Source organism: Hypomesus nipponensis, chromosome 3 (assembly GCF_054491055.1).
Source record: "Hypomesus nipponensis isolate SF chromosome 3, ASM5449105v1, whole genome shotgun sequence".
Classification (NCBI taxonomy): Eukaryota; Metazoa; Chordata; class Actinopteri; order Osmeriformes; family Osmeridae; genus Hypomesus; species Hypomesus nipponensis.
This window is the reverse complement of record NC_140363.1, coordinates 7,667,328-7,685,007: the sequence shown is the minus strand read 5'-3', so window position 1 is coordinate 7,685,007 and position 17,680 is coordinate 7,667,328. Positions and strand designations below refer to the sequence as shown.

General features: G+C 46.1%; 1 protein-coding gene across 1 annotated transcript in view; it reads left to right on the top strand.

Annotated features, from left to right (window-relative positions):
• Nucleotides 1-17,680, top strand: part of babam2 (BRISC and BRCA1 A complex member 2) — a 54,021-nt gene that overhangs the window by 2,996 nt on the left and 33,345 nt on the right. The window contains exons 4-6 of the mRNA XM_084674928.1: nt 1,382-1,476; nt 10,872-11,066; nt 12,133-12,207. Coding sequence (XP_084531054.1) covers nt 1,382-1,476; nt 10,872-11,066; nt 12,133-12,207 — 365 coding nt within the window. The remainder of the gene's footprint in view (nt 1-1,381; nt 1,477-10,871; nt 11,067-12,132; nt 12,208-17,680) is intronic.

The window sequence follows — 17,680 nt, the reverse complement described above, 5'->3', positions numbered from 1 at the left end:
TGAACTCTAGAGAAGGGCTCTTCAAATGTAAACACTTCTAACATTTAAAAACCAATTTTTCAGAACGTGAGGAGAAAGACCCGTACAGTTCGACAGAGGAGCAAAGCTTGTGGTGTTGAAGGCCACGGGGCGCCATGGCATAGCATGCAACTTCACTTCTGATGTCGTTTTTATTGGTTGATGCTTTCCTGTTCTTTGGCCTGAGGAAGAGAGTTTTGTTTAGTCAAGGATGTGAGGTCTCGGGGGGCCGATGTTTGGACCTGCCTTCACGTGGCGTGCCAAAGGGTGGCACACTATGCACAAAACCGTGCTGGTGAATGCCAGTCGCTAACCCGACCCCCTGTGCCAATATAACCTATAGAGCCAATAGGTTGTCTGTAAGTAGTGTTAAAAATGAGAGGAAATTAATCGTATCAGCCAGATGGTCTAAAGGTAGCATAAAGGTGATAAAGGTGTGCCCTAGCTCTCCTTTACGGATAGTGTGCGCGCATGCTTTCGAGCATGTATGTTGTTGACTCGTTCTAGTGGCACTGTAGAGGCTTGTCTCCTGCCAGACCCTTGCCTTCTTATACTGCTCCCCCTGGGCAGGACTCTGCCCGGGTTTTGGACCAACATGTCTTTGACTAGCTGCCAGATGATGTGTGACAGATTTATGGCAAATCCCCTCCTCTCATTTCACACCACTCTGCTGTCTGGAAAAATACTGCCATGTGTGTATGTTTGTCTCTTCTACATATCCTGGCAAAGAAAAGAGAACAAAAACACCCAATGACGACGGAAATAGAATTGTGTAACGTAGCATCTGAACGTTCTGAGCAACACTCAAAAGTAGGCCTATTTGAACGGAACATCCTAGATATTGAGTTATGCGGGAACCTATTCGGTTCAGGATTTTACTTGGTTCTCTGTGACCGTCAGGTCAAGGGTCTAAGATCCGATGAATGGAACCGTCCTTGCATTCCTTCTCTTTATGAGGAAAGCTAAATTATACTCGCCCACCGCAAATTGTTTGTTAGCTTTGTTTGGTCCCTGATGGAGCCGTCCATGTCATTTTCTCTCCACAGGATGTACACAAGGGGCCTGCTCCATAATGCATTCTAAGAAAAGTGGAGATTAAAGTCCAAAACCTGACTGGAATGTAGCAAACAAATCAGTCTGGACTAAAGCGGTTCTGTGAAGCTCAGGTCAGGTTTACGCAGTCAGGCTAATTCGAGACAGGTTCGATTAGTCAAGATAATTGCGCGTGCTATTCTGAGCAGCCCGAGATGGTTGAAGATGTAACCAATCCATCTGCGTCCATCTGCACATGTATACCACTTGGGGTGATTACCAAAACTTGGACAACTTCTGTGTTTTGACATGTTTCTCTGTCTACTCCCAGGGGATATCATCTTCAACGCACGAGATCCTGAACTCCCCCCCGACTTCATTTTTGGGGAGGACGCTGAATTTCTACCTGAACCCTCAGAGCTTCCAGTGAGTTACCCTACATCTAGTACCCCCACCCTCGTCCTTTTTTCAGTTTCCCTACTCCAACCTCCCATCCCAATTTTGAACTCCTACTTTCTTCCTTCGTATTCCAATATTTCTTTCATAGTTCTTTCATAGATTTCTCTCTTGTGTGGTAGCTTTAAACAATTGGTCTCAGCCTTCCCCAAGTGCTTGATTTCAGTTTATCCAACTTCCCTTTGACTGGGCTTTTGATTGTCAGACAACAAAGGATTTATTGTTTCTTTTGTGTGTTTTTAATGCTTCTGCGGTGGAAAAAAAACCTTGCTAGATGTTATGTATCATCCACTCTGGAAGAGGAGGAAAAGGGTGTAAAAAGCAGAGAAGAAAATTCTGCTGTGGGTTCTGTTTACGTTTGTTAATTACAAATGCTTTTATCCAATGCGGCATACTGGTCGCACTGGAATGGACAGGACTGACCATTTCAATCACACTTGACCCTGGCCACCTCTAATACGTTGAAGGGAAATACGCGTTTGCGTAAGAGCAGTCTGTGCAGGCCTGAATGTCCTCCTCCCTTGTGCAGGAAATGTTAAGGGCAGTTTGCTTCACATATAAATAATTGGTAATAGGTCAACCACTGATCTTACAGATACACTTCCACTGAAAATGGCAACATATCTCACCCCATAATATTCAAAGATACATTTAGCATAAACACATGGAAATGTTGACTTTTAAAACTCCCCTCAATCCAATGGAGCAGTAGCCACATGTCTTTCTGTATATGGATAGAAAATGTTTTCACTTTGTCTCAGTGACACATGGTCAGCTTGACCGAACATGTTCATCAGTTGCTTTTTTTGTTTCCCCTCATCTCTCTCAAGGAGTTAGCAGTTGTATCTATCTTGAGTTGGCCTTGGCTAGTTGGGGAAACCGAGAAACACTTTTCTCATGGTTGTCAAAATAAGGCATTACAATCTTAAATGCGCCACTGGCAGGGCCCAAATCCTCCTTCACAAGAAATTTCACAGAGTCATGGCCCACTGGAGACTGCTAAACTGCTCATAAAAAATGTTTGTGTGCAAAAACTGAACATTCGACAGGAAATGGCTCTCTGGAACTGGACATGGGTTAGCCAGACAGAAGGTTAGAGATTGACAAGTTAATAATATTTGGTCTCTGTGGAAAAGTCCCAGCTGGAAGTGTTAGAAAACAAACTGGCAACAGCCTGGGGAGAAGCTTGGGCTTGGAAAGGCGCTCCTGTTATTGTTGCCATTACTACTGTGTCTTCAAGTAGTCTTAAGGGCTATTTTTAAGGCTGAGCTCTAACAGGGAGAAGTTAAATTCCCCTGCCTGTGTCAGAGTCTGGGAGAACGGGAGGGGAGCATTGCTCACCGTCTCGTAAATCCAGCTGCATACATAAGGGGGAAGTACGTCTCCCAGCTTGACCCTGGCACCCTCCCTGACTCTCTCTGTCTCTGTCTCTGTCTCTGTCTCTCTCTCTCTCCCTCTCTCTCTCTCTCTCTCTCTGTCTCTCGCTCGCGCTCTCTCTCTCTGTCTCTTTCTCTGTCTCTCTCACACACCCTTTGATTCCTTCTCTCTCTGTCTCTCACACACGTACTCTCTCACTCCCTCCCTGCATCTTTTTCCCCACCTGTTTTTCATCTGGCCCAGGGACTTTTGTGTTGTTCCTACCCATTACTCTTTATATCCTCCATATTCAGTAAGTCACTCTATCTCTCCCTCAAACGTAGTCTATAAAACCCTGTTTCCCGGTGCACAAGGAAGACCTACCTACCGTTCACCAGTAAGTCAAGTGAACCAGCTCAAGGAAGGGAAGAAACAGGGTTGGAGTTTGGAAAAAGACTAAAGTAAACAAATGTGGATGGCCATGGTTTCTGTTTGAAACCGCATAAACAATGACATTTTCGACCACCTGATGAATGTGAACTCGACCGCCCTTAAACTTGTTCAAATTCAGTCCTTTGAAGCCCAAGTTTGCATCTCAATATTGTCCAACTCTCTACAAAGTTGCATGTTCTTAGGAACCCACTTAAGAAAGTACCAAAAGTGGTCCATGCATGTATACTGGCAATAGACACACACATACCAGCATGTTGACGTCTGTTCCACTGTGTGTTGCAAGCTCACCAACTCAACAAGATTGCACACGGCACTCTTTTCCAGGCTAAACAATGGATTTAAGTAAGAAGAAAGCATTGACGCATCTTTGTGGCAATAGTTAAGTTTGTCACAATTAAAACAAGTGCGTTGTGTGCGCTATTATTAGGCCTACTCCCGGAATCCAGGCAGCCAGTTTCCAGACACACTTTTGTCAGTCAACGGGGTAAACACTTAGCTCCTATCTGTCAGTTGTTAAAATAATTCCTGATGTCTCAGCAGAAATGTTCATGTTTACTGTCAGCCTAGTGTGTTATTAGCTTTTGTGACTATGGCTTACAGGAGTTTTTTCACCCCTCAGCCTTGGGACGGACCAGGGTATTAAAAGTAGGTCAACGTCCTCAACATTTGTACTTTCTACCCACCATCTATTTTGAACATTATTTAAGCTATTATGTTGGTATTTTGACGGCTTGACACCAACAGACAGGCTATTGGTGGACAAGATTAGACAATATTACATTTAAGTTTATGGAAAAAGATGCACTGCGCCACTCCAGATGTGAATGCTCATTAGACCTGTCTATGCTATGTGAATAAGAGTTAGCCCAGCGCTTGTTAGCAGTTAGTGATAAGTTCATTAAGTCAGAGGGCATCTGCAATTCAGTCTCCACAACCTAATGAAACACCTTCAACCCTGACGTCAACATTGCCCCCATCAGCTCACAAAACCTGCGATGAAAACGAGATGAATGGAAACATCTTGGCAGGAATGAAGAAAAGCCACTCACAGCCACAACCACACATATTCACCCCATATCAAAGTCTTTGAGACAAGCCAAAAAACTCCAAAGTGCCTTTTATACATTGACAATTTGATCCATGATCCATCTTAACTTCCGTAATGTGCTCGGTGCTGCCTAGGAAGTTAAGACAAAACACATTTTCTCTGTGTCTATGTGTCAGACAGTTTGTGAGAGAGTGTGTGCATGTTTTAAGGTGTGCATTCATCCCCTGGAAATGTCTGTATCTGTCCCTATAAAAAAAATAAAAAAACGAGCAGGCCGAGCAGGCCACAAGCAGACCTGTATATAGACACACTCCAACACTGTGCCCATGGGTTAATCTCCCTCTGAGGCAGTTCCCAGGCTCACACCCATTAGGATCATGCCTTTAATTGGTTATAATAGCTTCAAGATCAGCCACCTCAGTCTGTAAATTCATTAAAGTGAACTCCGTGCTAATCACGGGTAAAAAAAAAAACGGTTGGGTTTGCAAAAAAGGGAGGCACGGGCACACGCAACCTGAAAGTAAAATCGGACTCATGATTGCCTTGTTTACCTTAATCATAGCTTTGAGAGGCTGACACATTTGGAGTGCCGTAATCAAATGATTTGGTCTCTCTACTTTTAATTGGCGGTTCTGTTCATGTCTAACAAAGTGGGTAATTGCGGTGCGCATGCAGAGACAGTGGCGGGAGTTTTGGAGCCTGGAAGATGTGACGGCGACCATGGGAAAGAAGAGGTGAATAATAGAAGTGGGATGCGTGACTCAACAGACCGGATTGTTCTAGAGACTGCCCTGGGTTGCAGTGTGTGTGTGTGTACAGTAAGCATTTTCAGTATACGCGTGTGGTATGCGATAACCAAGTTAAATGCACCGGCCGTAACTTGTTTTAGAAACCGTAAGCTTTGACCAATACCTTCAAATCCTCATAAGGAGCCTTGTTGTTAAAAACAATCATGCACTCGACAGACCCAACTGCACTGGGCCCTTCCCTGCTCACCTCCGCTGACAAACCTACCCTTTTTGTCCTCTTGTGGTTGCCGTTTTCTTTTGCAGTCAACGACTGTAGACTCTGTTTTGTAAATGCTAGAGGGGGAGGTTACAGTAAACTTCTGGGTGCCTCTGACAAGGTCTTTGAGCTTTTTCTTCTTTTTACTAGCATTGTTTAATGGGGGGGACTTGTTCCAGACATGGTGAGGTTACAGCATGGATGGCACAATAGAGAGCAGCACGACCACACGCACACACCCAAAGTTAATGACAGAAATAGACAAGGAATGACCCCCCCTCAAAGCTGCTAGGGAGAGAGGAAGCGTAGTGGAGGGTGGAGGCATGTTTCGCATTTTCACATGCAATCTTATTGTCATCATTCTCTGTTTTTGATCGGTTCAATGACTCACATCTGGTCAGTTGAGGTATCAAATCATGTTAGTTATCTAACATGATTTGATATTACATGAGTTGAAGCCACATTAGGCAATGCTGCTGTTGCTCCACTCAAACAACAATCACACTTCCTGTTTTCACGCCCCCACCCACTCTTCCCCATATTTTTCAAATGTTCCCCTGTCCCTCTGACCGCAACACGTTATGGTCTGTACCTTCAACCTGAGACATGTCATTTGTATCACCTGTTGAGACCTGCCACGACCCACTCTGGAGTTTCCCCCAGTGCTTTGATGTCTGTGTGTGCATGTGTGTGTGTGCAAGTGTCTTCACCTGCATCCATCCCCATATCATCAGTAGCCTGAATATCCCCCCTCCCCCACCTCCAATTCTTTGACATCAGTGCCACCTGCGATGATTGAGTCAGTATCATGCGACACACTCGCTTCTTCGATAAGCCTCTTGGATAAAGACATGAACAGGTCTTGCTGGAATCACACAGAGAGCGCCTGACCGGACGACGCCGAATCCGCTCACTCTCCCTCCCACCACCCGGACTCTGCATAAGGCATTACCCACTTCCAGGATGTGCCAAAACATCACTAATAGCCAAACACCGTGGCCTGCAGGCCTCCATGCGGGGCTTTTGTGCTCAACCCCCGCACACAGTTTCCTTTGGAGGAGTCCAGACCTTACCACTAACATTTAGCGAACAAAAGACCAGTTGGCAGACAAAATATGTTACAAATACCATTCTGAAGCTGAGGCTGGCTTCTTAGAAACACCCGTTGTTGTTTTGTCTACTGGAAACGGATCAGTTGTAAACAATAACAGGCCTTTTTATGATAACTGCCAATTGTTGTTTATGGACTGGACCGCCAACAAAACTGCTAAGATGTACAGCAACTCACCTTGAATCGTAATTTATATTTTGATTATAGAATGGCAACATTTTATGTCAGTGTACTGAATACAATTTAAGTGGGTGACCGCAAAACCACTTGTTTTCTGTGTAGTTTGTTATGAGCGGAAAGTTTGATCCGTTTTTCTGTGTTTTAGGCAGAACCAACCCCTGTCACACACACCCATTCATTATTAAAAGTCCTCTGAGAAATTAAGGCATGCACAATAAGTCATTGTTCCAAATTCATCAGAGAGAGAAAAATTGCAAAAAGGTCAGTCATTGCAAGTGTTTTCTCCCCCCCCTCAAAAACAAGGCAACATTCCCACTCTACTTTGGCTTCCAGATACATGCCAGACACCAGTGGGCTTCTCCCTAATTTAGTCTGCTGGTAAAATCGTATAACAATGGAGCTCCCAAGGCTTATAAAGAGGGTCAATGTGACCTGGGCACAGTGTGCCTAACTTAACAGTCGTCCCGTCCCACCACCCCCCCCATTTCCTTCCTGCTTTGCAGAATAACGAATCCCGGCATTAAAACAAGGTTATTATCGCCATGGTTCAGATGACGACGGACCTGGGAAAAGTTCTGGGAATGGTTGATGGGAAGAGGTTTGTCAGTCGCACGCTCCTTTGTAGGATGGATTGAGAGAACTCACAGTTCTTGGTCTCGACCAATATAGTTATTGAGCCACGTTGAAACGAGTCGCCAGCACATAGCCACAGTTAAACATAATGTGAGGATTATTGTCCTAATGAAGTTGTGCCATGTGGGACATGAGCCACATGGTTTGTACTGCGGGAACACTACAGGCTGAGGACGCCAAGTGTCTTAAACACATGACAAGAGCGATTTAGAGTGATCTTAGACTTGGCACTGTCCGGGGGGCAAAAAGAGGGTGCAAGCCCACACTTGAATTAGACTAGCTGAGATTAATGTAATGCTCCGCGATTTATTATTTGTAATTTTTCCCTTTCACACTTTCAAATCAGGAGTGGTTTATTGGATCAGGTTGCCAGGATCTATAAAAATCACATTTTAGTGGGGGAAAAAGCAAAAACTAATATATATATATTTTTGTGGCCTATATGATTATCTCTGATTTTCACATGGCAGATGTCCTCGCAGTGCTCTGGGAAGAATATTTGGATCAAAGTTGCAGTCGGATGGCACAGGAAGACATAATTCTGTCAGCTTGGGTCTCTTCACTGTGTAAATGGGGGTCTACTTTAAGCCTACAGCTTGTTTTTAAGAACATGTCGTTCTGTACCATGGTGTTCCCTGTCTTTGTGAACTTATTAGCTCTGTATTGCTTGTGCAATTTAATTTACTCACAATAAATATCTGATTCAATACAGTTTATTACCTTTAAAAGTTCCATGAAGCGACATCTTGTTTTTAGCCGCAGCGTAGCATAATCTGATTAAAAAGGTAGTCTCAACTCAGTCTACCAAAATGATTTACCAAACCCTGAGTTGAGGTTTGGATTATTGTTAAGGGCTGACGGGAGATTAAAATAGGGTGTTTCCCCTTTGTAAAAAGAAGGTGTTACACCACATTTTCTAAGTGCAACGGCTGCATTTCATGTAATACCCCTAGCAACTTTTCTATATCTTACTGTATATGTATTGTATTTGTGACGCTTTGATCCAAGGCCTACATGACAATGTTTAGATTTTCTAATGTCAATCATATGGGTGTGTTGTCTGTCATACTGTATGTAGTCAACTCAGTCCCATACTGGTTTCATTGCAAGCACAATTCTGAACAGGGAACACTTCATGGGAAAAAAAGTAGTATTTTCAAATTGATTCAGCAAAGAGTTTTATCGCTGTCATTCTACCTTTTGTCATTCGACAGATTTGTTTCAACTGTCTACATTGCATCAATAAATATTGCATGACCCGGTCATAGGGCCTTTACATGCTCTTTAGCCATATAATGACCAGCGGTGGCATGGAAATACTAGTAAATCTCTCTGCCCCCCCCCCCCCCCAACCTCCTGCTGTTTTCTGCTCTCTCTCTCTGTCCTTCTCCACCTCTAGTTCCTTCTCTCTCACACTGCCCACCCCCACCATCTCTCCACCTCCATTTCTCCCTCCCTGAATTTGCAGTGATACTCCGTGTCACAACCCTGACGCAGCACTTCCTGAAGTTCACTGCTCAGTTCCAGCTTGCTCCCACCCCTCGGGGCCTATCTGCCTCCTTCAATGCCCGTCCTTGTTTGCATTGGCTCCTCATTTCGGGAATCCCGGCTCTGCTAGTAACCACTAGCGGCTCTCAGGATGATGAGGTCACCGCCAATGAATAGGCCGTCCTTGCCCTTCTCCACTTCCAAATGGTAGAAGCGGCGTCGCTGGTCAAACAATGAAGTCTCTATCTCATGTGTTAATCCGACCGGACAGACAGACGGGCAAACAGAAGCGTAGAGAGACAGACAGACGGGCAGGACAAGCCGGTGGAGGTCAAACACTGTCTCTGCATTGTTGGAATCCTCCAGGGGGTGGAACACGCTATATTGGGCACCTCTGAACTAGCCCAGCCACATACTCGATGTCAGTGTTGCTCTACGTTTACCCCTGGTTTGAAGAGGCACTCGACTCATTTGACCCCGACCGTAAAGTAAAGGGTAGACAAAGGCAGCAAAAAACATGGCACAAACAGTCATTTAGGCCTCACAAACCAGTCCCAGACTGGAATTGCAGTTATGTTATTACGAACATTCTTGTCTAGTCACAGCATGGGCTTCAGTTTCAGAATATGTCAGCGATGGGGACTTTCACTTCGAACTCTTACTCCCTGAATTAACATATGAGGTTCAGATCAGTTCATCAGTTCTACTATAATTTCCTTTCAAGGAAATTCCTCACTAAGCATTCTGTTTTGCACCTTTTTATAGTAATGACCAAACCACTATCTAGCTTCCCAAGTGTTTGGAGCTGTGCATGTAACAACATCTTACGTAAGTATGTCTCGTTCAATCAGACGGCCTCCCTATCACTAGGTCTCCTGTGTGTCGTCCCCCCCAATCTGCATGTGTGTCAAGAGACGGAGCCTTCCGGATAGCAGACCCATCGGAGCGAGGGTAAATCTGTCCAAAAACAAGAGGGCACCATCATTTAAAAGTCCAGATCAAGTATGACAAACTCATTAAGTCACCGCCGCTGTTTGTTTACTTGCAGCACCCCACTTGCGTTCTGTATTTTGGACCGTTTGAGCTCCTGGGTGTACATTGGGTGGTGGGCTTCAAAGGCCCTCCCCCTCACACGCTCAGTCAAGCGTTCCTGTTTATTCATCCGACGTGTTTCCTGCTTCTGCTATTTTCTTCCTCCTCGCGCTGTGTCACTCGGATTAATATTGCCCATTTTTTTCTTCTCATGCGTCGCCTGGCAATGTCCCCCTTCTGAGAAAATAAACATCCTGTTTTGGGGGGAAATTAGGGCAGTGTGGCTTACCGATTGATGACAGGTGGTTGTGTTTGGTTGGTTTCTCTCAGGTTCATTTGCATACCTGTTCTTCCTTCCAGCCCGCTAGGTTAAGGTAATTTAGCCCTGCACATGCAAATGAGGTTCCACTTGTGGGAGGAGAGTTGTTGTGAATGTACAATGGACACGTAAGGGTCAGTGAGTAGGCAGCTCCAATAGGCCTACATATCCCTGCTTTGGCAGAATGTAAGGATGAATATCTATATATTCAAATAGACTGGTCTGTGCCCCAACAAGAACCAGATTTTTCTTCCGCATGTGGCCAAGTGGAAAGTTTCTGGAATTTTGGTCTCTCAGGATACAGCCTTTGAGGGCTGTCCAAACCATTGTTTTCTTTAATTTTTTAAAAGCAAACAGAAGAATAAAGTAGCCCGGTTCAGTCCCTTGGATCCTTATCTTTTTGCATGACAATACTTCTATCCCTTGCTTCAAAAAAAAATGTTCTCATTAGTTTTGGCAGGGTCGGGGATGAAAGCGCTGTCTTGCTCCATGTTGCCTCAGGAAATCCTGCCATGCCACTATTTTTGATTTGATGCAAGAATAAGAAGTAGGCTGCCAGTCCAGGATTACACCGAGAATTTATGGCAGTTTACCCACACATTTGAAAGAACAAATGTTGTAAAAAACGGGTTATTTGTCTACTACTCTGAAATGAAGAAAGCCCAGAGCTATTTGTATCCCGTACTCCAAAGTCCCCTTTAAATCCCCCATAACCACTCTCTTCTTTCCATCTCGTTAAGCACCTGGTCCAATGGGATGCGGGCAACCCAGAGTGCCTGCTCCAGTTGGTGAAGGAGTTGATCCAGCAGTACCACCAGTACCAGTGCCAGCGCCTCCGAGAGAGCTCGCGGCTGCTCTTCGAGTACGACAGCTTGCTCGAGGACCCCAACTATGGAAGCAGCATGGAGATCTACGCTGGGCGCAAAAACAGCTGGGTAAGGGGGAACGCATCCTCGTCTGGCATTCGTTGTGAGCGATGCAACCAATGTCTCTGTCCTTGAGAAAAGGTTTGGAACCGGTCTGAAACTTTATCGTCGCTACAGAGACTTCCATGATAACGTGGAGGCAGTTTTGTCAGAGAAAGAAAAAGACCCCCAACGTTTTCAGTTTCCTCAATATAAACACTTTTGTCGTCAATTTGGTTGGTATGGATGCATTCTTAGGGTTATGTTACCCAAACCTACTGTATGAATTGAAAACAGTCTGAAAACAGCTTCATTTAAACCTAAGGGCGCTCTAGTAGGTCTCCACAAACCCTCCAGTGCCTCTCAAGTACCTGAGGGGTTGGCAAACCAACAGCTACCAGGTGAATGTCACTGTCACAGTACCACCATGTGAAAGGGCGAATGATGCTAGGTGAGGTTGTGACGCCTTAAGCATGTTTTTGACGCGGCGTGTACACGTGTTTATGTGTGCGTGCGTTGTGTGCGTGCGTTGTGTGCGTGCGTTGTGCAAGAATTGAGAAACAGCCCCTCCTCGCCTACAGATATTGCGTAGCCTCTCTTCAATGGAAATCCAAAGTCCTGTAGATGTGCTTTGATTATCATCATTGCACAAAATAGAGGTTGCAAAATAGTTGTTTTCCTGTGAAATTCACAGTCATAAAAACAACTTCCTTCAGATTATGAAATGCAATTCAATTGTGTGTTGATTAGATTATATGCAGTATAACAAGTCTGCCCTCATAGCGCTATATATTTTTAAAATGTCATTTTACAGTTAGTTAACAAAACACAACACCAATAAATTCATAGAATTCCCCGCTTTTCACGATGACATTTCCCCAACAGACAAAAATGTACATTCCACAATCAACTGTACGTCTTGAGTTTGCACATTTGGAACCCATGCATGCGAAAGCCGCCCGTGATCAAGCCCACTCTTGCGTGCAGTGTCCTCGGCACCCTGGGTTATTTCCATATGACCTGCATGTATTCTGCCCTGTGCCCAGTGTCTGAACACTGTGTGATGTTCTTTCTCCCTGCCCCTGTTGTTTGGCAGACTGGAGAGTTCTCTGCCTGCTTCCTGCTCAAGCTCCCCGTGGACTTCTGCAACATCCCTGTCTATCTACTCAAGGTAATGACCTCCACACACATACATTACTATACTCCACACAAATAGTATACGCCGGCTGTGCATACACAAAAATAAGACATTTCCCTCACATAGGCACACATGCAAACGCACTAATGGCAGATTAACACACATTACGAAAATCGAGAAAGCACATTTTTTGGGTGGGTTTGTGCCAAGTGCGCGCAGTGTGTGTGTGTGTGTGTGTGTGTATGCGTGCATGTGTGTGCTCACTGGTCGCCCGGGCAGCGAGTTGACTAATCAGCAGCCCGTCACTACCTATCAGCTCTGAGCTGCGTGGTGTCTGCAGGCTTTCGCAGACCATGTTTCTGTCCTCTCTCCCTACCTCTCTCCATCCCTCCCTCTCCATCCCTCCCTCTCCTCTTCTCTCTCTCTCTCTCTCTCTCTCTCTCTCTCTCTCTCTCTCTCTCTCTCTCTCTCTCTCTCTCTCTCTCTCTCTCTCTCTCTCTCACTCTCTCTTCTCTCTCACTCTCTCTCCCGGTCTCCGTGCCTCTCCCTGCGTCTCACGCTGCCTGGCCGCTGGAGGCCCCAGGAGACCCTGGCTGGCTGGCCTTTTCCAGCCTGACTTCTGTTTGTGAGGGGAAACGACGGTAAACATAAGGAAAACAACAGCCATCATCAGCATCAGAAGTCTCTTGTCCATTTTGTGTTGTGGCAGGGAGAACACGGAGGGCAGGGGGAACATGGAGGACAGGGAGAACATGGAGGGCAGGGAGAACACGGAGGGCAGGGAGAACATGGAGGGCAGGGGGAACATGGAGGACAGGGAGAACATGGAGGGCAGGGGGAACATGGAGGGCAGGGAGAACATGGAGGGCAGGGGGAACATGGAGGACAGGGAGAACATGGAGGGCAGGGGGAACATGGAGGACAGGGAGAACATGGAGGGCAGTGAGAACATGGAGGGCAGGGGGAACATGGAGGGCAGGGAGAACATGGAGGGCTGGGGGAACATGGAGGGCAGGGAGGGCAGGGGGAACATGGAGGGCAGGGGGAACATGGAGGGCAGGGAGAACATGGAGGACAGGGGGAACATGGAGGGCAGGGAGAACATGGAGGACATGGAGGGCAGGGGGAACATGGAGGACATGGAGAACATGGAGGGCAGGGGGAACATGGAGGGCAGGGGGAACATGGAGGGCAGGGAGAACACAAAGGGCAGGGAGAACATGGAGGGCAGGGGGAACATGGAGGACATGGAGAACATGGAGGGCAGGGGGAACATGGAGGGCAGGGGGAACATGGAGGGCAGGGAGAACACAAAGGGCAGGGAGAACACGAAGGGCAGGGGGAACATGGAGGGCAGGGGGAACATGGAGGGCAGGGAGAACACAAAGGGCAGGGAGAACATGGAGGGCAGGGGGAACATGGAGGACATGGAGAACATGGAGGGCAGGGGGAACATGGAGGGCAGGGGGAACATGGAGGGCAGGGAGAACACAAAGGGCAGGGAGAACACGAAGGGCAGGGAGAACACGAAGGGCAGGGAGAACACAAAGGGCAGGGAGAACACAAAGGGCAGGGAGAACACGAAGGGCAGGGAGAACACGAAGGGCAGGGAGAACACGAAGGGCAGGGAGAACACGAAGGGCAGGGAGAACACAGAGGGCAAGGAGAACACAGAGGGCAAGGAGAACAGGGAGCCCGGCGCTCAGGAAAAAGGTTGGGAAGCCCTGAGGGGCATTTATTCAGTGTTTGGGGGGCGGTGAAAAAGACACGTGCCGAGGGTCCAGCTTGCTTGCCCCACTTGACCAAGAGCGTAAGCCATCGGGCCCTCCTGAGAACAGGAACGGCTAGGTGGTCGTGTCGTGGCCTTCGCCCTTTGCTGTAATCTGTGGCGTTGGCTTGTGGGGGCGGAGCACATGGATTCGCTTCCAACGCTAGGCTAACTCCTCTTCCCCTAGCGCCATCTCGGGCCTCTTTTATGGTGGTCCTGATCACCAGGCAGCCACAGCCGGGGAGCTATTTGGCAGCTAATTGGGGAACGGTGCGGGAGAGCTTTGGGGGCGGGGTGCGCACCAGGGTTGCTGTCCATGGTGCTGCTGCTGAAGGTCAAGGTCTCTCTTCAGTCTGCAGAGCCTAAGGGCACTGTCCCTGGTGCTGACCCGAAGTGATGGAGGTCCGACGCGCCTGTCCGACCACGCGCTCCTTCAGTCTTGAAGCCCCTTCAGTCTTTTGGTTTTGCTCCAACAGGACTGAAATGGACGCCCGGCGAAAAAAGTCTTGCAGAGCAACTCATCAATGTCTCGTTTTCGACCTACGCTCGCCCCTCTCCCACTTGCAGTCATTGGTCGACTTTTGAAAATAAGCCCGCCGGCACTTTCCGAGTCTCTGGAGTTTCAGGTGTTCAAAAGCCAGACGAGTGCATCAGCACCCTGGACTTGTGGGCGTGAGCTTTGTAGCTGCTGACGCAATGATGTAGAAAGAGAGTCCTGTTCCTTCCCAGCAGTTATTTGAAAAGGGGGTTCTGGGATACCAGCACAAGTTATCGTGTCCAGAACCTTTTTATGTTTACATTCATGAATGCATATACTGTATATTCAACATCCCTCCACCAAAACCTGGCTTTCAAAACACATGCGCACGCAAACTTGCATACTTGTTTTATGAGCAGCTTGGGGATTCTCCATTTCAGACAAGGATATATATGGAGCATTGTCAAGGGGGGGGGGGGGGCAAGATTAATCAGAAAAAAAGTGTCTTCACACAGACGGAAGTGTCAGAAATACGCCGTGTTCCCACATATCCCTTAGGACTGAGCGTCGTGAGGTTTGCCTCCCAAGCCTGGGGACTCGAAGCAGAAATGTCCAGAACCGCAGACCACTGACCCGATTTCTCAGTCAACAGTTACATCCAAGTGGTTTGGATAAATTGCTTTTACTCTTTTACTTTAATGATTCTGTCTGTATTCACATCGCTCGGCAGCAATGTGCCATGTAAAATGGCCACAGTGAAATATTAATTTAAAACAGGAGAAGCAGTTGTGATGGCAGCATCATTCATTCAGTATATACTAACAGAAAATGATAATTGACAATTTTCCAAATCCATGTTGAATGTCTTGGAACACTTGATATTGTTTATTTCCAAGATTAAAAGTAACCCATCCCAAGTCTATAAAAAGCTCATCGATCAAGTTGGTAAAGTTCAAACGATAGGGCATCTTGGACATCTGTAGTGTAGTCTTTGCTCTATAGACCCCTGGGTCTTGACTCTCGCAACTGGATAACAGAGCACTGAAACTGACATGGATACGCAACCCTGAAAGGGACACAACACACACTTCTTCTACTCCAATTTTCAAAGTTTGCCATCTGATAAGTGAAACCACCACAAAATAATGAAGAAAGTTCATAGGTCAACGCTCAACAATTAGTTTTAAGTCGACTGCCGTATGTCGACTGCACCATAATTCAAGGACTGAGATAGACCTGCTTTAATACCTCAGAGCCTTGTAGAACTTGAATAGCTTTCACCAAAATCTACAAAATTGAGCTCAAAATGGAGCTCATCCCAATAATATTTTAATCATGTACACCAGTGGTTCTCAACACTGTCCTCAGGGACCCCCTGTCCTGCATGTTTTAGATGTTTCCCTGCTCCAACACACCTGATTCAAATAAAAGGGTCGTTATCTAGCTCTGTAGAAGCCTGGTAACGAACATGCATTTGTATCAGGTGTGTTGGAGCAGGGAAACATCTAAAACATGCAGGACAGGGGGTCCCTGAGGACAGGGTTGAGAACCACTGGTGTACACCATGTAAATAATGTTTGTGTTCTTATTTAGGTTTGCACTCTATTGGCAAAGAAGGTAGGTGGTTTAAATAGCTACTGGCAAGTATGGGGCGGTGTAGGACGATCAAGACCTGGAGCAGAGTGTCTGTGTGTCTGAGTTCACCACAGTGGACATGTTTACCTTCCCCCTTTGACTGCTCAGCCTATGGCTTAGGGGGAGAGCTTGTTATTTTTATTTGGCAGTCTCGTTGTACCAAAAAGAGAGGGAAGAAGGAGAGCAAGGGAAAGCCAACTGAAGTGGCTGGAGATACATCAGCCTTTTGTCTTTCACCCATTCAAGACCACTGTTCCACCTCTGGTGAGATTCTGTCCCAGTCCTTGAGTAAACATTGACCTGGGCGTTACATTTTGTGGGAAGATGCCTTGACACAAGCCACCTCCCTTGTCATGAAGTTTCCCAATAACCGTCTTCCTACTGTATTTTGTACTTAATTGTTCTGATAATTCTGGATGACATTTTTGACCTTGGATAAGGGTCCCTCTGAAAAACATTCTTCACGAAAAATGCAAGGCCATATCTTTCTATGCTCTGAAAAGCCAGTTCATGAGCATGTGCAGTGGCGACGCTTGCCTCTAAATGTCACATCATCCAGTCTCCCTAGCGATCTGTGTGGATGGATGCCACGGCCGTGACCAAGCCCACTGCTCCCGCTTCAGTTGAGCCATATTCGCCCCCGCAAGCTCTGACCTGTGTTGCAATGTGAAGGTGATCGGCAAGGCACACTATGGTTTCAAGCTACGCATATCCATTTGATATATCAATGCACTTGGCATACCTTTGGGGGCTCTCAATTGATCTGAATCAAGCACAGATATAACAATTTTGTTTTCATTAAGGTTGGAAGGAATTGAAAGTACTTTTTGTCTGTGGCATCTAGTGAGCTTAAATTTACTGACTTACCTTAGAGGGCAATTCGCAAAATAGAGTGCATCCAGATTGTTGTTGTTGTTGCTGGATCCGAGATTTTGTCCATACAACAATATCCCAATCCATTCTTGCTCCCACTCCTCATAAAATCTATCCACAACCCCATGTCTGCCTCAGCAAGAGAAAATACATACACCTTCCTTTTTTTCCCTCTTTCTCCCTAAGAAAAGAACGCATAAAAAAACACCCCAGAGGCAGAAGCTGCAAGTGAAGGAGCGGGGTGAACTTGTGCCTAAGGCCAGGCCAATGTCTTTTCTAGCATAATTAATTTGTCAATATCACTAACATGGTTATTTATGTACACACTTGTTTGTCCTTGTCTTTTTTTTGTCTTAGTTCAACCTCTTCAATAGCTAAGGAAGAACAATGTTCATGTTGATTTCCCAATGAAAAATACTAAAGGCAGCTAGCAGACATTAAAAAGAACAAGGAAACAAAAAGAAAAGATTACATAGGCTTCTTATCAGCTTAGGAAAAAAAACATCCTTATGCAACAATTAATTTTTCGGGCTGTCCATGCTAATTAAAATTGTGATTACAGTTTGAATTAAAGCAAATTGAAGGGAAGGGTTGGGGGGGGGGTTGGGCCAAACAAGCCGTGACTAGCTTTTTAGAAGTCTTTCTTCCATTTCTCCAAGCTTTTTGTTGTTGATTAATTGCAAAACACAATTGCAAATTGACTGCAGAACAGACCGGAGAGAAAGAAGGGCAAGAAAGAGTGATCCCCACCC